At 42.0% G+C, this 25,146-nt stretch overlaps 1 protein-coding gene across 1 annotated transcript; it reads right to left on the minus strand.

Moving 5' to 3' along the window:
* Nucleotides 1-4,077: 4,077 nt before the first annotated feature.
* alx4a (ALX homeobox 4a) lies at nt 4,078-23,525 on the minus strand (the record flags this gene model as incomplete). The annotated part of the gene is given in 4 exon segments (XM_083969351.1): nt 4,078-4,398; nt 5,822-5,926; nt 5,928-5,950; nt 23,165-23,525. Coding segments are annotated over 4 exon segments (810 nt in total).
* Nucleotides 23,526-25,146: the final 1,621 nt, after the last annotated feature.

Consider the following 25,146-nt stretch of genomic DNA (forward strand, 5'->3'; position numbering starts at 1 on the left):
GGGATGACACAATATTTTGGCAGGGTGGAGCATCGCAACAACACGCAGTGTATTCACTGTGTTTTTAACGTCAGCAGACAAGATAATCACAAGTCCTGACCAACCAGTGACATTAGCTGACGACTTAAAGGGCTTTTATTGAAACTGGGAGTGACTTGAGTGATATCGAAATACGGATTAGCCTTGATTGTCTTGGGGAGGTGGAGGGGGGAAACTGTCACAGTATATATTGCGCGTTCTACATGTATTATAACAAGTTAAATGACAAATACTGATTCTGAGTAGAAGTGCAATAACTTATTGTACTTTAATCACACACAAAATGTAACAAGAATTAGTAAATTCATACACTCATTTCAAAAGACAGCTTGAAGCCACGAGAAAAAAAAACATGAGAAAACCTTTTGAACTCATAAGAATTAACATATCAAGAAAAAAAAACAATGTTCAAACACAACTTTCGAAATACAATTTTACCATGTACCACCAAATGAAAAAAAAGGCGATACGCTTTGAATGCTCGATAAATTGTCTCACAAAATAAAACAAAAACATCTAATTAGTAACATTTCCAAGAGTTTTATAACACTTCAGTTCATTTTGCATGCACAAAAATGCACATGCACACAACAGCACAAATACTCATCATATATTTACTCCTATACTGGTTGCCTGACTTCAGTAGTATTAGAAAATGAGAAAAGTGGGACCATGACATCATCACTCAGAGACAGAGTCGTGCAGCATAGAGGAGGAGGAGGAGGAGGAGGAGGAGGCTTTTTATGTAAAGCATTATCCGTTTTTATAGGGTAGATACAGTGTCTGTGGTTCCTGGTGGAGAAGAACGTGACTAGAGATGTTTGAAAAAAAACATATTAAACACACATAAAAGAGTGAAAACAGTGAGTGTGTATGATGTAAACCTGAGCTACTGAAAGCCAGTATATGTGTGTGTGAGCAGAGTAACAGTCTAGAAGACAGGCGGGCATGTCTGTCCTGACACACAATACTGCAGTGCACAGCCTCCACATGGCTCAGTGTTAATTAAAAAGCCTTCCTGGGTTGGCCGTGTGGCTGCGCCTCGGACCCTGCGATGTGGAGTGGGGGGGTGGACAAGTGCGCCACAAAAAGGGGGGAGCGACAGTGCGACGTGTATGTGTGCACTGAGACGGGCGATGAGGAGGAGGAGGAGGAGGCGGAGGAAGAAGAGGAGGAGGAGGTGGGGGTGAATCTTTTTGAAAGCAGAGCCATGACAGCTGAGGGGGAAGCATGTGTGAGGCATGTTTGTTTTGCATTTACCCCCTGAGCGCAGCTGTGTGCACTGTTCTTTTCCCAGAACACCGGAACACAGCAGACGCCCTCACGGCTTCGCCCTCCGTCCAACCCCTCAGCCAAGAGCAGAGGGGGCCCCAAGTCCACATTTTGCGAAAGGAGACCCTCTCGGTTTTGAGATGTGAGCTCTTTTTTTTAGTCAGGATTATTATGCACATGCCTTGGAATCGGACCAGAGAGCGAAACTGGATGTGATTTGGACGACTGTTCGGGTCTGATCTGCTCCGCTGACAGGTTATAGCCTGCACCCTGCCTCTCTTACCTGCCCAGAAGGACAGTGAATGTGGTTCAGTTTAGAGAATTAGCAATGGTTTCTCCGCCTGAAGGTGTACTACGGGGTATCGGGTTTGCTTTCAGAACCACAAAACCCTTGTTATGCTTAAAGGGCCTAAATCAGGCTTTGCAAACAAAGGAAGGACATGAATAACATCATCCGAAACCCTCACCTTCTATTTCTGTCACTTGTGGAGGCAGTTACCAAGGGAAAACACAGGGTTTACTCTTTGAATATTTAAATCATATGAGGCTGTAGATATAATCTCTGGCTTGCTCCAACTCAACTTCTACGTCTGCATAATCATTGCATCCTCTCTTACTCTGAACAATTATAATTGTCCAAATCTCTGGCAACTATCCACCTTTTAGAGGTTAGTAGTTGCTGCTCGGCCCCCATGCCCCATTCAAGAGCACAGTATAAGCACAGTCTTTTCTCCAGAGACACAGAAACCAACCAGTACACCTATACTGGACTGTTTGTCAGTTCGTTTGTTGCAGTTATTTGATTAAACACTGCTCGATTTAGGATTATACATAATGTGGACAGGGTATAAATTATAATAATTAAGGTTTTAGAACAAAATTTTGACACACGGCCCCTTTACAAGATAAGGCCACATGGTTTTTATAATAATGCAGGACCCAGCTGATATTGCACCTCATCTGCGCAAAATCACAAATAAATGCAAGTTATCAAATGACCAAAAAACAAAACAAACAAAAAAAAAACAGCTGACACACAGTGAATCTGGAAGTTTTTGGGGTCCAGGGTCAGTTGCCCACTGCATCCACCTGATAATAATAGGTACACAGTGCTAGTTTGTCAGCTGCAACATCATTCCCATAGAAATCCCATTGACTCTTCCTGCTGCCTCAATTGAAAACCATTATTCGGCATCATTTAGATATGTTAAGAGTGCATATGATCAAGAGAGGCATATCTGTGGTAACAAAAGCCTCAGGGTGTCTGAAGAATGAGGATGAAGTTGATATTTTCTCAACACTGTGCTTAGTTGTCCATGATGCCACGTCCAAATTGAGATGCATTTAATCCTTGCTGAAGTTGGTGGATGTTACTCTGGATGAATCTGGTTGATGGCTTCCTTTGTTTGGTGTTGACAGGACTAATGACAGAAAAAAAGAGAAAGAAACACAACACGTATGCCAGTGATGCCATGAGCATTTAACTGGTCAGCTTTGACAGCCGAAGTCCAGAAAAGGCTGTTGAACACTGACATCCTTTCAGTGTTCAAAAGTGTCAACACACTCTGTGTAATCTCCACCCGCCGCCTCTGTTTCAAAGGTGGAGGCTGCTGGTTTCGCTGTTATTTCTGGCAGTCTGACTGACTAGTAGGCACTTCTCTCTCTGAAGCTCCTGAGACTGGAAATGCAAAGGGCACAGTCATGTCCACTAACAGTCCGTCCTCCTGAAAAACAGAGCTGGCTCTGTTTGGAGGCTGGCGCTCCCAGGCTCTTCAGCCCTGAGACCAGCAGGCCTGCTGTGCCCCTCTTATACTCCCACACATACTTCCTCCTCCATCCCTTCCTCTCTCTGGCCATCAGCAGGCTGACTCAGTGCGGCAGGTGGATCTCTCACCCTGAACCACACTGAAACAAACCACATTTTGACTTTTAAATGCTAGATGGATAAAGCACTTCTCAGTTTTCTGAAATACAAACCAAGAGGTGGTTATTTAAACATTTGTGTTGAATTTGAGAAGCTTCATAATTTGAATGATATGCTGGATATAAACAGTTTTCTGTAGCTTTGTCTGGGCACCAGCATAACTTAAGTTAAGCATGGGTTAATGCTGATAAAGACTGCCTTAAAATAATATGTACATTGCAAACAACAGCTAAATCTGAATTTCAGGTTGTTCTTTTTAAGGATGCTTGCTGAGCTAATTGTAAAATCAAAACCAGCAACAAATCGACTGGAGGGAAAAAAAACAAACACAATAACACTCAAAATTTAAATAACACGGTAAGAATAAAACAGCACCTGAACAAAGAACTACAATGACACTGAAAGCACTGTACAAACAGAATTTCCTGTCTTTTAGCAAATAAGTGCATGGATTTGTCTGAAACTCTTCAACCTTCCTAAGATTTTCCTTTGCCTATTGTCAGTAATACACTGCAGCTCCTGTTATACAGTACAGCATCACCTCCCACTGGGCTTTCCGCAAAGCTCACTCGCCAACTGTGGTTACTTCCTCCCACCAGAGGGTTTGAGAGACATGGCGGTGCTGTGCCACTTATACCAAATCTCCTGCTGTTTCATCTTTGAGTAATCCTAATCCATCTGCATATTTGCATAATTATTTTATTGCAACATTTATAAAGGTAGTCATTGTTGCTTTCTGAATTTTTTAGATTTTAGTGCCCCCTCATGATGATGATGATGATGCCATGTTTAGTTTCAGGGGTCAACAAGGCTCCCACCCCCATCCATCACATATCAACACATCATGTGGCCCAAGATATGGCTGCACTGTGCTCTTTGGCCTTCATGCGCAAAGCGGCGATACTGGAGGACTTGCGGTCTGGGTCCATGTTCAGATCATACGTGTTGATGCCTGCAGCCATGCCAGGGGGTCCTCCAAACAGGCTGCCCATGTGAGCCTGTCCCACGTGACCTCCGGGGCTCGGTACACCCAGAAAATCAGACACCCCGCTGGCAGAGTGGGGGTGAGGGGTCATACAGGGAGTCACTGTGTCGCAGGGCACCACACAGCCGGGCACAGGAGATGCTGCACTGCCACCGCCGATCCAAGACGGGTTCTGAATCTGAAATGTCGATGGGAGATCAACAATGTTAAAGAGTGATAAATACTCCCCATTAACCCCACTGGCTCTCTCGTTATTTGTCTAATCAGACACACTCTTAAGCAATTAATCTCATATTGAGCCAGAGAGACGTTCTAGTATATTGGTTTGTTTATATGCTAGATTAGCTGCTGCAGGTAACACGAAAGACAGACAATGAGAAAACATTGGCTTGGCAAGCAGTGAAGACTACAGGGAGTTTCTGCCAAGTTAAAGAAAAAGTGCACAACTCCAGAAAAGCCTTTAGAGATGCTGGTAGGTCAGGTTAGCTGCTCCCACTGCTCTAGTTTCATACTTAAAGCAGAAGTGAGTGATATATTTGTGTTAATATAAGTCTTAAATAGTTATATCTTCCGACAGCAATCACTTACATAGAGTGTTTGGACTGAAACACGGGTCTCTCAGTCCCTCTGCTCTGCTCTGAGCCGAAGAGAAAACATTTATCGTATCCTACAGTTTTTATCCAATGAGGAGAGAGAACGGCATGCAGGGCTGTGTGTGCAGCCAAGGAACGCCGTGAATGTGGTGACGTAGCGACGAGGACTGTTATGGTGCGTTCAAGGAAACTCGTATTTTTCCGACCGTGAAGTGGTACCAGTTCGATCTGGTACGAGTTCACCGGTCGGAAGTTACGAGTGGCCGTTATAGTGACTTTTACCGGTAAAACAGGTCGGAAAAACACGAGTGGGTTGCCTGGAACGCTACAAAGTCGTAAGTTGTGACTTGAAGCTGTAATTTACGATTTCAAAAGCCTGCCTGGAACGCAGCATTAGCGAAAACGACCGGATCGCTTACTTCTGCTTTAAGGTATAACAAGGACAAAGCTAAACTTGGAAATAAAGTAAATAAACATGTTTCCCAACATTACGAGGACATTTTTCATTGAAGGAATTACTGTATATAAATTCTGATTAATTATATTGAATGATCATTGGGAACGGATGCAAGCAAGTTTGTAGACTGAAAGTAGAAATTACGAAAACCTAAAAGGCCAGAATAAAAACAAAACCATAAAACAATATATTAATTCTGTCATGTTGACTTGATGTTTGGGTTAAGAAAATCTAAGACACCTGTCAAACTCAAATTCATGCCCACATTGACTTGAATTACACAGGCCTACGGTTACAGTACAGCCACCGAAGGTCCTGCAGGAGGAATCACTGATTTAATAGCCTACCCAGATACCAATGGAAGAACAATTGTGATTGGTCCATTTCCCGTTCTATTATTATTAACCCATTGTTTCCCAAGAAATATTAGTCCAAGTTTATAACAATGATCTAGAAATTATTACTTGTGTATTACTCACAGAAAAAAATATACAAAAATATTGTCTATTATTGTCTTATCGGCTGTAGTCAGTGTAGTGCTCATTCTGTACCTGTGCGTAGTTCTCAGGACGTGTCAGAAGAGGAAGCTCATAAGCAGTAGAGAAGTGTGTTCGGACCTGCTGCATCTGACCAAAACGCTCCCTCTTTCTCCACTTTGCCCTTCGGTTCTGGAACCACACCTGTAGGGACAGAGGAAGAGTATTATAGGACAGGCAGCACCATTTGTGATTTCATCGGAGGGGAACATGGGATCTTCACTTTCATCTTGCATGGTAGGCCTGCACTGTACAGGTCTGGAATCCACCTGAGCTTGTGAATTAAAATATTAGATGTGGACAAGATGGTTTTAGACAGTGCACCATCGTAAACCGTTAAAGGATTCTGCAAACAAGATTAGAAACATGTACAATGGCAGCAAACTACTATTTTCAATGTAAATATACAGCAGAGTAATGGCATCCAGAACAGAGAAGTCACTACTATTCGCTGTAATCCATTTTGATACCTGGTCTGGCAGCACATCTGCTACATTTACATTTTAAAACTTTAGTTACGCTGTGTTATGGCATCCCTACTGTAGAACTAGGACCTAAAACTCCATAGTTTTAACAGGAAAAAAACAGAGCGCTTTGGAAATGAAAACAGTCTAGTTGCTCCATGTCTTTTTGCATTTCCCAGCAGCTATTGTGTAGTTCGATTCTACATTTAAAAGCTACCCATATCATAATAACTGTTCCTCGCTTGTAATATTTCCTGCGCACAGAATCAACAAATCTGCTTCCTGTTTACACCTGCTCAGGCATGCGCAGTTTACTTCAATGGCCATACCTGTTCAGCATGAGTGTGGGTGGGCATCAGGAATGAGCGAATGGATGGAGATAGTTTCTAATACTGAACTGTCAGAGCTAGTTTAAAACCGCGCCCTAATAAAAACATAGTAGCATGGTAGTAATGCATGCTAAGTGCGTCTGTTTAATTCAACCTGCAGCTATGCACCGCCCATATTCAAAATGGCGCAGGTGGGGAAAGAAACCACCTGCGCGGCTGAAACCGACCAGAGCTTGACAACGGGTCCACACCACACTCATAGCATAACGTTAGCAGCATACAGTGTTATTTATGATATTTGGCCTCTCTCTGCGACTCCAAAGACCAATTTCTTTCCCAGCCCGAACATGGAGCCAAAAACTGACCTGTCTTTTACCAAGATGGAGGTTCCTACCTACGAGCCGCCGCCAACAGACACATTTTGGAGCCGCCTTTACCTCTCTCCTCGAAATCTGCTCGAAATGTAAGTAACTATGGCGATAGAATGTCAAATATCAATCATGTTTCCTTGGCAACGGGTTAAACCTACGTTGGCTAAAAGTTGCTAATGTTGCTAGACAAGCACTCCCCTCCAAATCTACAGTATGGATAGAAATCCAAGTTTTTTCTGTTAAAAATGGCATCTGATATGACTGATAGGAAATTATAAAGAAAAATAGGGAAGGGAAATGGCTTGTAAACCTTCTACTGCACACTTCTCTTTAGGCTCCTGAACAAAATGTAAACAATCTCATCCATCTTAGGTTTGTGTTGTGTGTGTGTGTGTGTAAAAGTCATGACTAATGTTTTCTGCAGTAATTTCTGAACCTGACACTGTTTTTTCTTGAAAGCAACTGTGTTTGAAGTAGCATGAGTGTGTGAATGTAATCTAAATACATTTGCCTTGACGTCACCTGTCATGCTTTTCTGTCTGATTAACTGCTACTACCTGACTGGACTGATCATGAAAAACTTTTTCTGTCTGACTTCCTCTGATATGATTTTTTGTATTTCATGTAGCCTAGGCTATCTGCACTTTGCTGGCACACTTCACTTTAAATCTATCAAGGAAATATGGGAAGTTGAAACGTGAGAGGGAGGATTATAACTTTGGTTTGTTTGCATTTTCCTTTTTAATTTCCTGAGGCCTTCAGCTCCAGATTTGAGATGCTGTCTCCTTCTAAATTAAAGAAGCACACTGATGTTTTCATACATCATCCTCCGCCTGTCTTATCTCAAATATGCAGCCCCATACCAGATCACTGTGTTTCTCCTAAAATGCAGCTTTTTGTTTAGTGATTTCTTTTAGAAGACGACCAAAACATACAGTACAGTTACAGTTGAGGAAAAGGGTAAACTTCAATTCAATAGGCTAAAGGCCTGGTTTTGACTTTTATCATTTTGAATATTATATATTGTATTATATATAATATATTGAATATGTTTACTATCATTTTTTATTAGATGGTTAAAGAGGTTAGTTTGGAATGTAAATAAGTAATTATTTCAGTCTAATAAAATAACTCTTTTTATTTTCTAAACCAAAAGTGTCTGAGTTGATTGGTCACTGATGGTGTTTTTAGATTTAGATTTTTTGTTTTGATTAATTAATTAAAGCTCAAACTTACTTCTTTCATTTCTTTTTCGAAAATCAATTGTACAATGAACAAACACTGCATTAAAATAAATAATAATTTGATATATCTGTTCCTCAAAAACTGCAACCTGTCATGCTCTAAAATCCCAAATCTGGGCATTTGAGCATCTTCCATTTAAATAACCCCCAACAATCAGTTTTCGTTTGTGTATGTGTAGATAATAGATCATTGTTGTGGTCATATTTCAGATTTGTAGACAGTGGTGCTATAATATATAAGGGTGACTAGCCTATACAATATCCCATCAGAAGTTTACACTGTATGCTGCTCAGCATCTACACTGTAGCCTATGTTTGGTAAAGCCTGATGATTTGATAATGGAGAAACTGTAACAGTGAAAGAAATTTTCACTTGTTTGTTTACGTGCAGGATATATTTTGTCCTGGCTCTCAAGAATCAGTATTTTCATTAAGAGCTGTTTTTTGAGGTGTTAATATACAGTGCCACCAACAACTGTGCTGCTTTTCACAGAGTCTGTTGGCTATTATACCGGGAGAACATATTTTTGTGTTGCACACACTGCGTTGTGACAGTAATTGGTAAAGACCTTGACAGCTTAAGTAGCTGGTGGACTTTCAATGAGGCTTTATTTATGTTACAGCCCCAGAGAGAAAGAGCAGAGAAATGCCAAACTGGCCCCAGCAGGAGAGCTGTATGGGGCTGAAAACACTTTGAAGTGAGAGACCGGCTCAGAGGATTGATAACCCGCCTCTGCTGTCACTCATGTCAGCTTCCATACCAAAGCAGGCAGAAATCCACGGCTGAGCCTGGCTTCGGTTTTCCAACACCCCCAAAGCACTAATAATATCATGGAAACACCTCTGACCAGTGTTGTTGTTTGGTAAATGTAGTTCTCCACCACGTTATTTCATCATTTCTGGTGTCAATTAAAGGTCCAAGACATGAAGACAAAAAGAAATCAGAGAATTTGATACCTGTGTGTCTACCTTATGTTGACTGGCAATGGGTTGTACTCAGACTGGACTTATATAGGCTACTATTTCTTTGTGTTGCGCTATACAAAGCTTTTAGATTTACAGTATTTCAATCCTAGCACTTGTCATTTTCAAGATTTGTAAACATCTCAAATATTATGCAACATCTAATAAGTTAAGATAAGTGACAGTGTATCTGGAAATTTGACAACAATGTTTTTATAACAAAAAAAACATGCACACAAAAAAAAAGAATATTTAACACGCCCCGAGGTGACATCTGTATGATAGGCTACTTGATTAAGGCTTCTACTTACAATACAAATCTACAAATTTGAATCAAGGGATAACTGAGTACTTTTTCAACCCGTGAAATTATTTAAACTTAATCAGCAACTTTTTTGATGATGACATTTTTTCCTAGCCAATATATGGAATAGATGCAACACCAGACTAGACGATATTATATCAAAACAAATGTTCAGCTGGTTCTTAAAAATGGCCTCATGGTTCATCACTAATCAGAGAAATAACATTATTTATAAAATGGCAGAAATTTTCCTCCTTTAATGATTTAGGATTTCTGCAGTTCGGGACTGGTCCTCTCTTTGTCGTCTCCTCTGTCCTTCTCTTGGTCAAATCAGGTTTTCCTCTTATTTCGTCCTCTGTTGACTGTTTGGATCCATAAACGCGTATTGACATCTGTGTTTGCCTGGCGAGCTCCACATGTCCGATGCCGTCTTGGCTCTCTGAGCTCTCTGGACTGACAGAACGGCAAAATCTGAGAGATGTGGTGTTTTTGAAACCCTCGACCCCTGACCCCTGACCTCCACATGTATCTGTAGTCCATATGACTCAGATCTGAACTTACTTTCTCCCTTTGAAACCCAGAGACTGAAAAAGCAAACAACTCCAGACCCTTACGTTTTTCAACTGAAAGCTGTTTTTTTAGTGTGTGTGAGGAGGTGTAACGTTGCACTCCTCAGAATTGCACTGTTTTTGCATTTAAATGAAAAACTGCTTGTCAATTTTACAACCTAAAGCAAACTTTTCAACAGTAGTAAAGGATTTTTCTAAACTCTTTCTTTTTTTTTTTTGCTCCAGACGCAGAATTCATGAGCTGTGAGTGCGTTTGCGTGTGAATGACCTGACCAGAGTCTACAGAGCCCTGTTCTCTGACTGACAAGGCATCTCGTGTCTTTTATCTTTTTAACTTGAGTGTTTAAGAGGTCCGCTGGGAGAGCCCAGCTCTGTAAAGCTGCATCCATCTGAAGCAGCCAGGTCTGTGATGGTAGGAGCAGCGCAGCAGAGCAGCATACCTTCAGAGACTCAGGGTTGAGTTATAACCCCGCGGCTGCACAGACTTCCTGTGCTTCACTCGCTTTTCTGGTCACTCTTCCGGCTCATCGTGTAGTATAGACGATCGGTTTTTAATCCATCCCTTTATCTGATCCCATGCACAGCTGATTAAGTCGTATGTTTGCATCGGTGCAATGCGAAAACTAGAGTACGCTGGCTGCACGCTTCAAAACGGCTCAAAGCCCCATGGGAAGGATCTCACACCTACCCCGGAGACCACGGCAGGGACGCATTCTTGCCTGGACAGGATGTTAATGAAAGAATAACATAGAAAATCCAGGGGCTTTGGTAAGTCCATGGTGCTCACATACATCCACATACACCACACACATGCAGACATGGTGGAGGTCTGTCTCTCTATCTCTGTCCGCCGGTGTTGGAATGCATTACAGCAGCAGCCGTGACCGGTTTGTATGCAAAAACGGGCCAGAGGGGTCACCACCACCACCACCACCACCACCAGAGGGGTTTCAGTCCGAGACGTTGTGTACACCTCAGGCCAGACTATACCACCAGCTGAAGGGAATTCAGAAAGGCCACTGAAACGATCCCCCCCTTTGGAAAACACAGCAGAGTAGAACGAGTCGCTGATGAAAGCCTGCTCTCGTAGAACTTGCACATATGAGGCCCAGGCAGCTCAAACCTCAGCTCCCCCTGGGCCCCCTGGCCTCTGTTAGCTCCCACTCCCCCACTCTCTCCCCCCCCCCGACTCCCACATTACCAGATAAATCTCTCATGTTGTTCTGTGAGTGACGTTATCTCTGCAGAGCTGCAGATGTTGAAGGATCCATGAGGTTGTGTTGTTCAAACATCGCCTGTTCTGCAGTGTGATGATGAAGAGCTCTTTTTTAAAAACAAAACTCATCGATAGGCCAGGCATGTGCTCGCATGAGGGGGTTTTTGCAACCATTAGACCGTTACTGTAAATAAGAACTTTTTAAATTAACCACCATCTGTTGTTTAGTTTTTTCTTTCATCCTGTTTAGCCTTACCTGCACTCGAGCTTCGGTCAGGTCCGTCCTCAGTGCGAGCTGCTCCCGAGCGTAAACGTCAGGATAGTGCGTCTTCTGGAAAACCTTTTCCAGCTCTTCCAGCTGGTAGCTCGTGAAAGTCGTGCGGTTGCGTCTCTTCTTGCCTTTGTTGCTCTCGCCGCCATCGGCCTTGTCCAGAGGGCTCGACAGGTCGGTGCCCGGCAGCCTGTCGGAGGCCGCTTTGACACCTTGATCCTTCACAGACAGGTAACTGGTGTCCATTCCCGGTGCGTCAGAGTCCGGCGCCAATTCAGAGTCTGTCAGACCTGAGCTGTCTTTACCTAGAGAGACAGGGGAGGAGATGAAAATGTTTAAGAGGTTCATGTTTTTATAATTTAATCAGGATTGAAAGGGTGGGATTAAAAGAAAAAAACAGCTCTGTGTGAAGTTGTTAGCCTCTCACTGGAGATGAAGGTGAAAATAAAGGGAAGTATGAAAGTCATTACATGAAGTTGAGCAAGAAGTGCTGTTATAACTTGGCTATAAGACACACAGCAGACAGCATATAAAAATACAATGAGATAAATGTGCATTATGATCTACTGCTCCTCTTCATGACTTAGGCTGCGCAGTTACAGATTTCAGTCATGTGCGTCGAATCTCCAGATGAATAAGACAATAAAGAACAAGGGCAAAGCAGTTAATATTATACAGACTTAAAGGATCCCATTGAAACTGGCTTTTTGCAAAACTTCAGCGACAATTTTCTTTGTAAAGCTTTTGGGAAACATAGTTTAAAACATTTCACATTCACAGAAAAATGCACCTGTTTTTTTTAATTAATAATATCTTAAACCATAATGAACTTTTGCTGGAGCAAAAAGCAAACATCAACACTTGCTGAGCCTCTTGTCTCTTCAATATATGAGCTTTAATATTCAGTCACAGGCTTTTGGCAGCGTTTCCCTGAGAGTTTGTGCATTTGTAGGATCAGTAATAACTCACAGGGTGTGACGGGGTGGAACAAAGGAATTTTCTTGCTCTTTGTGAGGAAATTCTGTCACAGTTGTGAAATCTTAAAATCTGGCATGCACCGCTGAGTACGTGTGTTGATTTCTTTTCTTTTTTTTTGCCTATCTCTCCCTGCGTTATTAATGGAGGCCTGGATCACTGGCTGCACACAGGATCAACTTGTTGTACTTCATAGATCATTCTGTGAGTGCCGGGGATTAGACACCCTGCCCATAATTTGAGGCTGACAGAAAGTTGCAGCCTTTTTTTTTTTTTTTTTTTCTTTTCTGCTGTATATCCTCCTCAAACTCTGCCACACACGCACACACAAACACACACTACTCACTCACTTCCACTCAGACTCTGTTTATCAGTCTTGCATGTGGTGGTTGAAGTCTATCATCAGAGTCCGGAGTCACCTGGCAGCGAGACCGCCACAAGTCGTTTTCAAGGGGAGTAATAATTTGTAGCCGAGCAAAAATGAAAAAGATTCATCTGTGTGCTCTCTCTCTCTGTCACCAGCACACTTGCTTGCTTCATGGCTGCAGCTTAGCTGTAAAACCTCAGGCAGCTCTCTGATCATAAATTTCCACAGCCATGTCTCTGCCAGTGTTCTTGTCTAAACTGGCAGCTCGTTTCGCCCTGCTGCTGCAGCCCCGTCGCTGAACCAACCAGTTTGCACACACACATCAATGGATCAATATACATTCTTGTCATTGACGATGTGATAGCTCAAAGTGTTTATTGCACGTGCTGCCATCCCACTTATAGTGAGGCCTGCTCTTTCTCAGTCTGGTGGTGACTGAGCTGCAGCTTCCTGCTCCTCTGCACCATCTGAGGTGAGGTTATTTTCAGGAGTGAGGTCGTCTCCGGCTCCGCTCATCCTACGATTTGTCAGGTTAGAACCGGGACAAGTGTGTGTTCGTGTGAGCTCCATGTGCAATTCTCAGCACTCAGTCAGCAGAGATCACACACACACATAGACTCGGTGACCCTGAAGTCACAGCCATGTTGGGTAATGCGCCGCAAGGTGAGGTGAACGGATAGCTTGATATCTGTCAAGTGCATCAAGCATGAGAAAGTGATTGATTCCAATAATGTGAGAGTTTGTTAGAGAAACCCAACAGCGGTGTAAATCTTTCTTTGTTGCAGACTCAGACTTTAGTTTACCTTGGAATACAGTTTTTGTTGAGTTAAGTACTTTAATGATCCCAGGGTGGCCTGGTTGTAGCATGCAGCTGCTTTCTCATGCACATGAAGCACTGAGGTTTGGAGCGGCGCATGAACCTCTGTGAGATTTGCTGTTTTTGCAGCAGCACGGTGTCATATGAAGCTGCTGTTTTTATTTTAATTAATTCTCGCAGAGAACCGAGTATAATCTCCCACCGGTTGGAGTTTGCTTACAACACACAGACAGTGCAGATTTTGTAGGACGACGGTGCAACAGACCAGATGCAGCGCAGCTCTGTGAGACCCAGTGAGTTAACTGGTTTCTAATTTCTTGAGATGTTTGGCCAACGGCGCTGGAAATGGACCCGGGCTGAGGAGCCATGTTTTGGTGGCAGACCACTTGCCGGGGGTCTCGACGCCCGCAGCATTGCCTCACTGTCCATGACGAGCACATCCTGTTTGGTTTTGAAGGGAGCAAATGGGTTTTATCCCACTGTAAATACTGCCTAGTTATTTCATCATATTTCCCTGGCCAGCACCCACAGGCCCCACAAGGCGAGAGCTGTCAGACTGTTTGAAATCATAAGGCCTCGCACTGATCAAAGGCCATTGTTTATATTGCATGTCACTGATGTTTTTTTGGCAGGAGTGGGATATTGTGACAATCTTCTGCTTGTTATCCATGCGATCTGCTGTAGCTGCGAGGCTCCAACACTGCCCAAGGTGAATGGCAATGGGCCCTCCTGCAGAGAGCGCCATATGTATGATGAACTTAAGAAAGTCTCATTGCAAACAATGGCTGTCAGGATTATAATCTCAGCGGAAAAGACAAAAGAGGCAGGAAGGAGCGACAGTGAAAAACATGTGCTGCATTAAAAAAAAACTCCATCTCGGTGTTCATGAGCACAATCTGCCTTTTTCTTCCATTAAAGGGATAGTCCAACATTTTGGCAAATTGGCCCATTGCCATAATCCCTATAGTTTTAGCAGTAGGTCGTTACCTTTAATTGTCGGTGCAAGCTGTTTTAGATCGGCGGAGCAGAGCCGCGAGCTGCTCAGAGCTACGCTATGGAGGCTAATGGGATTTCTTGGTTTCCCTCATCAAACTCATCAAATACACAATCCAACAACTTCAAAACGCTTTGGTGGACAAGTTGTGACCTGCACATTCACCACGCTATGAGATAATAACAGAACGTTATGAGACAGAGTTGGCAAATGCAGAGACGACTTGCTGAAAAACTGCCCTCGACGGGAACGCGCATCAGCGGTTTTGCATGAATTTGCCTCTAAAACAACTCTGTCTCGTAACGTTACGTAATTATCTCATAGTGTAGTGAATGTGCAGGTCACAACTTGTCCTCGAGAGCGTTTTGGAGTTGTTGGATTGTGTATTTGTTGAGTTTGATGAGGGAAACCAAGAAATCACATGAGCCTCCGTAGCGTCGCTCTGAGCAGCTCGCGGCTCTGCTCCGCCGATCTAAAACAGCTTGCACCGACAATTTAAGGTAACGAACCTACTGCTAAAACTATAGGGATTATGGCAATGGGCCAGTTTGCCAAAATGTCGAACTATCCCTTTAAACAAGACACAATTTCAGCCTACACCTGCACTTCTTCTGCATCTAGTGTCCAATAATCCAGCAAAGTCACACATCACAACCCCTTTTTCTAGATGAATATGCCATGCAAAATGTTTTGAGTTGCAACCACAGAATGTTCTATTTTCTCTGCCGTGGATCCAAAAGTCGGCATCTGTTCCAATTACTGTGCACAGGGAGGAGAGGAACGTCTGCAGCTCTGTGTGGTGGGCACAGAGAAAAGCTCTGCAGAAATGAAACCATGCAAAAATAAAAAAGTGCTTCAGAACAAGCTGAGCAGCAATTTTCACTTAATATCATGCACATATTTCCTCCTGACTACGGAACAACACATTCATTTGTATACAAGGCTCAAGTTTTCCCATGCAACAGTTGGGTATGTTTTTTGACGCAGCAGGCCCTGTGTTGCTGTTGGCTTCCACTGCAACACATTTTAAATAGATTGATTGGGATTATTCCCGTGTGGATATCGGCACCGAAGTCGACGTTCTTCTGGGTCAGACGTTCAGCGTGGACGGCTATTAATTCACAGTTGAAAACGAGGGGGCGACATCAAAGTGTAATTTAACTGGCTGTAAAGCGACGGGGCACCATCCGTGCCTCTTTATTGACTGGGATGACTGGGGTCAGCTCACAGTGTTAAGAGGAAACACTATAAATTACACCGCACGGCAACTGAGAGAGATTAACAACATGTTGCTCAAAGTGAAAAAGAGATTATTGGAAATAGAGGAAGATGCAAACAGTGGGGAGAAAGAGAGAAAAGGGATAAGGAGATGGAAAGAGAAAGTAAGAAAGAAAAGTACGCTTTAGTCTGGCTAAACGCAGAGAGCAGCGGAGGGGAAATGTGTGGGCAAACTATTTATTTGAACGTGTTTTTGAGGTTTGTTTTACTGACTTAAACTGTGGATTGGGATGTAATATGGAGCTTTGAACAGTGGATAACTCTTAAGTCTCGCTTGGCGGGCGCGGACGGAGCCTCGGCTGAGACACTGACGCCTGATGCTGCTGTGGAGGCTGGACAAGAAGAGTGATATGATCCAATCCATAGTATATTTGGAGTTATTTCTCATTCCCTTTGGTTTTGCCACACGATTGACTCCATAAATGGACCAACATGAGGATCAGTGATAGAGAGGAACAAGATAAGTGCTTTAAAACAAGTGTAAGAAAATATTGTTGTTGTTTTTATTCTAATGTGATCACTCTAGTTGCTTTATTAATTAAAATTGAACATGAAAACCACCATCAGTTCATTAAGGCTGGTGATTTGCTCCAGATTAAACTAATTAGTTATAATGCTGCTTTAGTGAGCGGCATTTGCAGATTCCTCGGCCACTTGGGGGCAGCAGAATCAAGTGTTGAGTGCACGATTCATCACCTTTCAAGTTGATATTTTTAACAATTACTTATTTGACAAGTCCAACAATGGAGTAACATGATCATTAATTTGCTGCCGTGCATGTGTCTGGCCCACTGGGCAAAAATGTAAATGCAGTGTTCATCACTCTGCTCTGTTTTAGCTCTGATGTTGGTCCAACTCCTGAGGGAAATATGGAAATATGGCTCTGGAGCTGCTGAGCACTCACCCAACGTTCACCAGGTTCATTCAGCAGCTTCGTTTCAGCAGGTCGAGCCTTTGTGGAGCTGAACGTGAACCAAACAGTGAAGATGTGGCGCAGACTTCTAAACAGTGAGCCGATCTGTCTGTGCATCTGACAGGAGCTGCGTTTCAGATGATCACTCTCTCTGTCATATTGTTTTCGGTAGAAAATATATCAGCCGTAATTCGAAGTAAAGCTCTTATTACTTATTCCACCCTCTGTTCCTGAAATCGAACCTTGTGTATTTTGGAAGTACAAATAACACGACTATGAATAGCTTCACACTACGCTCGCTCGGCGCGGTGTCAGGTGCATTCGTCGAAACGTTTTGGGACAATACACACACTCACACACTCACTCACTCACATCCTAGTGATACAGCACCTCAGTAAATATCAGTCTGTTACTGTTTTTAACCAGAGCTTCTCCTTTGTGATGATGCCATTCACTTTGCTATTCAGCAACACTGACTGAGCAGAGCCGTTATCTGTTGCAGCAGGTTGATCAGAATGCATAGACCGTGATTCAACAAGTCGTTGAAAACAGATAAATCACTCTGCTCACACTCACTCTGTCTCACTCCTCCTTTCCAAATATTTTCCTCAGATCTTCGGAGCAAAACAGAATTTCCTTCATCGTATATTTTAGTCTGTTTGATAGAAGATGAACATAAAATCTGTAAGTGAAAACCTATGTGTGTAAATAAAATGGCAAATCCAGTCAACAACATACACAATCACTTCTTCCTTGGAAGGATCTGAAAAGCTCAAGATTCAAACAGCAGAGAACACAACACGCAGCCAATTTCCACTGCAACAATACTGTGGATTCATAAGAAATTATACTGGTCTAACAACAGAAATAGACCTGCAGCTGTTCACTCACCAACAACAACATCTTATTGTCTGAAGCCCCGACTGTCCACCAGACATAAACCCTTTGTAAAGCTTCAAGACAATCGGCTTCCAGTGAAACATAATGTACTAAGGTGATTTTGTTGGCCTACTTGTGCAATTAGATTCTGGCAGTGTTGCATAATCAACATTGGACAAAATAAGTTAAGTCGCTGCTGGAAACTCTTATTTATGTCCTGTAGGATAATAGTTGAGATACATTCTGATTTAAATAAGCAATCATTGAAGTTATTAATCAACTTTTCAAAAGCCATCAGAGTTTAAAAAAATATTTTTTCAACCTTGGAAGATAGAAATCCTGCAGTTCCTTTTGAAATATTGGTTGTTGATGCAACATCAGTCACTTTGCTCAACAAGGTAACACATCAGAAAACACAACCTGAAAGTCAGCCATTATGTCGAACATGTATATAAAAAAAAAATGCAAATATACTGTAGAAATGAAAATGTAATGTGCAGTGAAAAGAATAATAATTAAAAAACAACAACATACAGCAGCTAAACCAACATATAACACAAAAAGAAAACCTGAGTCTCTGGTTTTCAGTCGTCTGTATCAGTCTTCATTCCACATGACACGGTGACAAAGAGACCAAAGGAAGCCTTGGACTGCATGAGCCCTCTTTTTTTTTTTTTTTTTTTTTTGCCCTGTTGCTCTCACTCGGCCATGCAAACTGAGCCTAATGTAAATTGCCCTGCCAAACTTTAAGCTAAATGGTAAAATGATCCTGAGTCCTTGTCACCTCCACTCATGTCACCGACTTGCTGAAGTGTGCCTCAGTTGTCTGGGGCTGCGTGGCTGGTTCCCATTACTCCCAGCTCCAAACCAATCAGAGCAGACGGCCATTACGGACAGCTCAAAAGGTTGTGTTGAGTTAAAGCAACAAGAAAAGAGAAAAAAAAAAGACAAAAGAGGAGATCTTCATTTTGTAATCACACCTGATTCCTGATAATTGCCCTCCACTGCTTCTGCAGGGGGGATTAGTGTAGCACCAAGGCCCGAAGAAGAAGTGGATCAAATTCATCGCTTAGCCCCCAAAAACACAACTTCTAGCTCAGGCTGGAGTAAACCACAACCTTTTTCTGTCTTCAGATTACACCAGCAGCAGCGTGTCAAAGGTTCAACAGTGTCACTACGCTGTAAAGAAGTGATAAAAGACACAATCTCAGGCCTGTACGACAAAATAACATCCCTCTGTCTCTGCAGTTAAATGTTTACTGTGTAAAACTGGACCCTGAATGTTGCAGCGAGCTCTGCTTTGACACCAGAGACTTGCTTTCTTTCTTTCTTTCTTTCTTTCTTTTCTTTTTTTTTTTTTTAAATGGGGGTTTCGAATGGATTTTCTCTGCTGTGTGCTTGCAGGGGGAACTCGGCCTCCTCTCCAAACAGACGAGGGCAGGAAAGCCGAGCTAAAGGTCAGCACCCTCAGACACTGAAGAGAAGACACGGACATATCAGAAGAGGAAGTGCGCTGTCTCTGGAGGTTCACAAAAGGCTGAATGTAGGTGGCTGAGGCGGAATCATCCTCGGGGGGGTCGGTGGGGGGGAAACCTTATTGTTTCAATCAAGCAAGTTCCTCTCCAGATGAGCTTGAGTTTGAATCTACATTTGGATATTTGTCACCGTGCACTCTGTTGGTCTTTTTTTTCCTTCTCTGCACCTCAGAACATGTATTCTCACTGGAGGAAGGTAAATTAAATCCATCTGTGAGATACGAGACGTTTATGCAACATTTTAGAGAGATGTCTCTTGGATGAATTTACATTTAACTGACAGCCGTAGTTATAACACACGTTACAGATGAATATTTTAAATGCAAAATACATTTTACAATGTTAAGTTGTAGGTTAAGACACTACTACTGGTATAAAACTATACTGAGTGGCTAAATATGAAAAACTATAACAGTTTGCATGTTATTTTAATACTGGTATAAAACTATACTGAGTGGCTAAATATGAAAAACTATAACATTTTGCATGTTACTTTCAATACTTACATTTTGCTCATGGATACTTTAAATACATATTTGAATGCAAGATTTTTTTATTATATTATTTTTCTTTTGAAAATCTGCTCAGATTTATTATTATTCTCAGTTTGTTCTCTACTAGTTTTGCTGCCTCTGACATGGGCCTGTATTGTTTTTATAGGGCAGACTACAAAAAACTTTTCTCTCGGTGTCACTCAGCCTTGATGCTGCAGCTTGTCCACGCTCCAACAGCTGCCTTGTTGATTTCACGTTGCACGATGATTGGCAAGTGTGTTGAGTAAAACAAAACAAAACAGTATCACTGTGTATTGTAGTGACTCTAATGCATCCAAGTGTTTATTGCTCAATTCTGCTGTTCTTGGCCCAAAACGTTTATCGGTGATAGATGGCAGCTTCACGCTGATCTGAGACCAGTCATGATCACATCACCTTTTCACTGAAGAGGGAGGTCGGATCAATCACCAATTTATAAAAACAAAACAAAATGTTTGACAATTTGAAACGTATCCTCAGCAATTGTGTAAAAAATATAGGTCGGATAATAAAAAAAAAAGAAAACAAGAAGCGAGCCAGGAAGTAAAACACTGCAGCATTTTCCAATAAAAACATCAGGAATCGTTTATCATTTTTCTCCTCAGCTAGTAAATTCAGCATATTTTACTGCTGCCTTCAATTTATGTCCAGTCAGTAAAAAGATGAACCGGAGCCTTCAGTCAGTGATAATCACCAGACTCAACCAAGTTTCATCCAGTTCGCAAAAAAAATTATCCCATAAGCTTCAAGCTGCACGATCGATGCACGAGGCCCTTTGAATGCGAATTTGATTTTTAATTTATTAAAAGGCGAAATTATTTTCGGAGGCGATTCAACATTTTAATGCTACAAACAAAAAATTAGGATCATTTGTGTTTGAGCGTCTAAAGCGCAGAGATGGGTTTCTTAATTACGTCACCTCTTTGCTGATTATAAAAATCTACACTGATATATTTCTGATGCTGAGATATTAATGTCAGTCCAGAACCGAAATTAAATGTAATTTAAATCAACAACTCATTTATTAATTATTTATTTGCCCTCCTGGGACTAATAAAGGAATATTTTTATCCTCTTGCGCATCAACATCAGCTTCATATTTAAATAAAAAGAAAATCCTGAGGAAAATAAATAAATAAATAAATTGGAGATTTTTTATTTTAAAAATAATAAAAAATGATCATAATAATTCGTTTGGACAGAAAAAGTGAAGCTGACGTCACAGCCCAGTAATTGTGGCTTATTTACAACATAGTATAATGTTTTATTTCAACTGGATTCACCGGGCCTGACCTTTAGGTTTTTTACTTATTACCTAATAAACCCTAACAGCCATAATAAAAAAGAAGAAGAGTAGGCTATGAGCTTTTAAAATAAATGAATAAATAAAACACACTGATCTCCGACATGTTGGAGCAGTGGAGGTTTTTTCAGCAGGCCGACATCCAGAAACTGTCAAAACATCCTTTAACTACTTCCACTGAGCTCTTCACTGTAACACTGATGGACAAGCGGCCGAGACTTTAAAACACAAAAGTTCAGACTTCACGCGTGAAAGGACGAGATTCTGGCTCCGCATCGAAGGAGCGTTTTTTTTTTTTAATTATTATTATTATTATTCTGTTTTAATATTGTTTCATTTCATTTGTTCTTTTTGAAGTCGCTGCTCATTCTTGTGCGCGTTCACGTCACTTTGAATCTAGTTGAAAACGTGATTTTGAACAGATGTTGTGGGCCCGCGTCCCTCCTGCACATCAAAACACGTCTCATCCAAAATGTTACTCATCCAGTTTCTATTTTATTATGAAAAAAAAAATCCTGTTTATTTATTTTTAGATGATTCGAGATCAAATTTTCTTTCCCTTCTCCACCTCAGAGACTCACAGACTCCTCCAGTCTCTCTCTTCTGCTCAGACCTCAAAACTAAAACATCTCCAGGCCGCGGTGATGCTTCCAGCTCGGAGTTCAACACACAGTTTTAATTTAAGACGAGTCTAAATTAAAAGTACAACATGTTGTGTGTTTTACAGGATTTAATGATAAAAAAAAGTTGTTGTCAGCAAACCACATGGACATAATGATGGTGATAATGATGATGATGCCACGTTCCTCCTCCACCACCACCACAGTCTTTACACTGCAACTCACTGAAAAATCCTTGTCTGTCTGTTTTTTTTTTTTTTTATATGTCAGGTTGTTGATTTCTGTCGCTTTTTTTTCTCCAAAGCTGAAAAATATGGAGAGTTACACTGTCTAAACTTGTAAATACAGTACACAACTCTTTGTGTGTGTGTGCGCGTGTGTAGTAGTGTAGTGTGTGTGTTCTTCTTTATGAGCATGCAGGGATGTAGTTGAGCGCAAAGCAGCTTAATTCAATTTGTCCACGTTTTAATTTACCCAAAGCCTCTCTCTGGATGACACATCTCCACATGAACCGTGTGTGTTTTGTTTTTGTTTTTTTCCAGATTTAAAATCTTCTCATGTGGAGGAAAAATAAAAACAAAAACAGAAGCAAGAATCGATGCAGTGGCTTCAAAGTGGCCGCGTGCCTAATGAGGGTCAAAGTTTTATTTACACCCTCATCATTCACCCATTACAGCAGAGTCCCCACGCAATTAAATCTAATTGGAGCCAATCGGGCCGCGCAATGAAATGAAAATATTATCAGTTTGGAGCTCACTATTTGCGCCATCCGAAAACCTGTTAATTCAATTGTCCAACTCGCCTCCAATATTGAGGATTGTAATGCAGATTATCGCATTAAACACAACCCCCTAATTTAATTTTGATGGCCAAAGGGACAATTTGATAGTCGGGAAGATTAGTATGTCTCTTCTCCACTTGTGTTACGCACAAGTCGTGACGAGCTGCGACGTCCTGGAGGCTCCCGGTGCCTTTTACGCACGAATGAGGTTTAACCATCTCAGAAGAAGATACAAAATAACACCTGGAGGAGTCAAACCTGCATATTTTGACCTAAAAAACAGACAAACAACTAAGCACTAAACACCAAAACAGCGCAAGTCTGAGCTTGGGGGCCAGTTTGTGCATCATCACGTGCCATTATTGGCGATAGAAACGTCCAAACCACTGAGGCTGAATCTGCGGATTTGGTGGGAACGAGCGGAGAAATGAGCGATGACTGACAGCTTCACACTTTATCTGCCCATGTGGTACAACAAGATCACTAAAGACACTATAGACTAAAAAGCTGCAGCTCGGAGAGAACAACGACATCCTATAACATTAAGTCAGAGATTGCAGATAACTATGACAGTAACAGTTTGTGTTGAGTTTTTTTTTGGTGACATTTAGTGTCTCTGCTGCTCCACTCACCATAGCACGGGATGAGCGCTCCGTTGTGTCCCCTCTCCTGGTGCAGTTTGCCGTCCTCCGGGGGTGTTTTGCAAGACGACCTCTGCATAAACAGGTGGTATTTACTGAAAGTGCCTTGCCCAGCTGCGGCGGCATCCAATGACTGGCACTCCTGCTGCTGCTGCTGGAAGGGGCTCCGGGACTTTTCTCCGTAAGCCTGACCTTTGTTGGGCAGGAAGGCAGTGGGGCTGTATTTGGTGTCAGAGGCTGGGAATGTCCTAAAGTGGTCCGTCTGGTGATCCCTACCTTGCGCTGCAGAGGAGCTATAATATGAATCCATGGATGTCATATCGCTGTATGAAACGCAGGTCTCGGCGTTCATGCCTAAAAAAAGAGTCAAGGGAGGAAAAATACCAAACTTCTCTCTCTCTCTCTCTCCTTCTCTTTCTCTCTCTCTCTCTCTCTGTCTTGGAAAGGGAAGCGCAGACGCCCCTTCCTCTCCCTCTACATCATACAGACGAACACACACGCACACAAACACACATGCACATGCACGCAGAGAGAGACTGACTGCAGCGCACACCAGACCGCAGCTGGGTCTGGTTATAAAACGATTCAGATCTTTTCCAGGAACCACTATCGTTGACCAAACACTCCAAACTCCCCCGCAGGTTTGAGAGAGAGCTACACAAACCCGTCTTTTCCTCGGAGGATGATGCGAGACCCGCTAGACTAGAGCTCCTGGCTTTCAAGACCTCTCCCCAGTGATTATGCTGATGACATGAACGAGTTAGGTCGCTTATTATCTGCAAGGAGAAAAAAAAGAGAAAGATTTTTTTTGCAAAATAGGGGCGTGGGAGGGGGGGGAGAGGTGGTGGTGGTAGGGGGTTGGGGGGGGGGGTTAACACATGACATTAATGCAATTTGGATATGAATATAGCCCATGAGTGATGGCACTGGGGCGGAGAGGGCACAATTTTACGCTTCATTCGCAATGGTTCATCAAGGGCAGCTCATAGTCGGACGATTGTGCTGCTGCAGCCAACTCTGTGGTTTCTGTATGAAACTGTTTAAAAACACTTAAGATCGATTAGACCTACTTCTGGTTAATGTCTCCTGGTCTTAGGAGAGGCCACGGCTAATATCAGGTCTGATAAGCTTAAATAAATAAACACTTCAATATAAAATATTATAAGATTTATTCAAATTAATTTTCACCTTGTTTCTGTTTGTCCAACAGATTTGTGTTTGGGACATGATGCAGCCTTGACTTGCAGGTTTTGAAGTGGTGATCAGCCTACATGTAGTAATCTCCGGGAGATGAGTGGAAAGGTGTTGCTTTACAGCTACAGCTGTTGTCTTTAGGTAAGTGAGGTATCTGTAAATCCTGTTTCCATGTGTGCAACCATTTAAGAAAGGCAAACCTGATCTGTGGAGCAAGTTGTTTAGAGCCGAGACGGGAAACGTTAAACAGCCTGGAACGAAAAATCAATCTGATTCCTTATTATTATAGACACTAAACTCATCTACAGGGGCCTTGTGTGATGCCACTGCAATAACTTTCCATTTGCACAATATAATATGAATATGTATTCACAGTTTGCACATATAAAATCTGACATTATCAACATCCTGTCAGGAATAAAGGGTTTTACGTGATCTATCACTGCTTTTATCAATCAAACATTTCTTTAATAAGCCTTTTAAAATGCAATTTAATTAAATGCAGTGCAATTTATTTGTTTTATTTGTCAGTTTTCTTGTGGATTGTTCCCTCATATTTCAGTCCAGTTTCCATGTTTTGATCATTGTTCTTAGCTACATATGGTTTCACATTGGTGACATGAAATTGGCACATATTTCAGAATCTCTTACTCTCATGTTGAAATAGTGGGATGAATGAAAAACACATGCACTGCACTATATTAGCATTAGAAATTGACCCATAATTTATAACAGGACGATTATATTGATTTATTATCATCTGTTTATTATTTGTTATT

Source organism: Trachurus trachurus (genome assembly GCF_905171665.1).
Source record: "Trachurus trachurus genome assembly, chromosome: 3".
NCBI classification, from domain to species: Eukaryota; Metazoa; Chordata; class Actinopteri; order Carangiformes; family Carangidae; genus Trachurus; species Trachurus trachurus.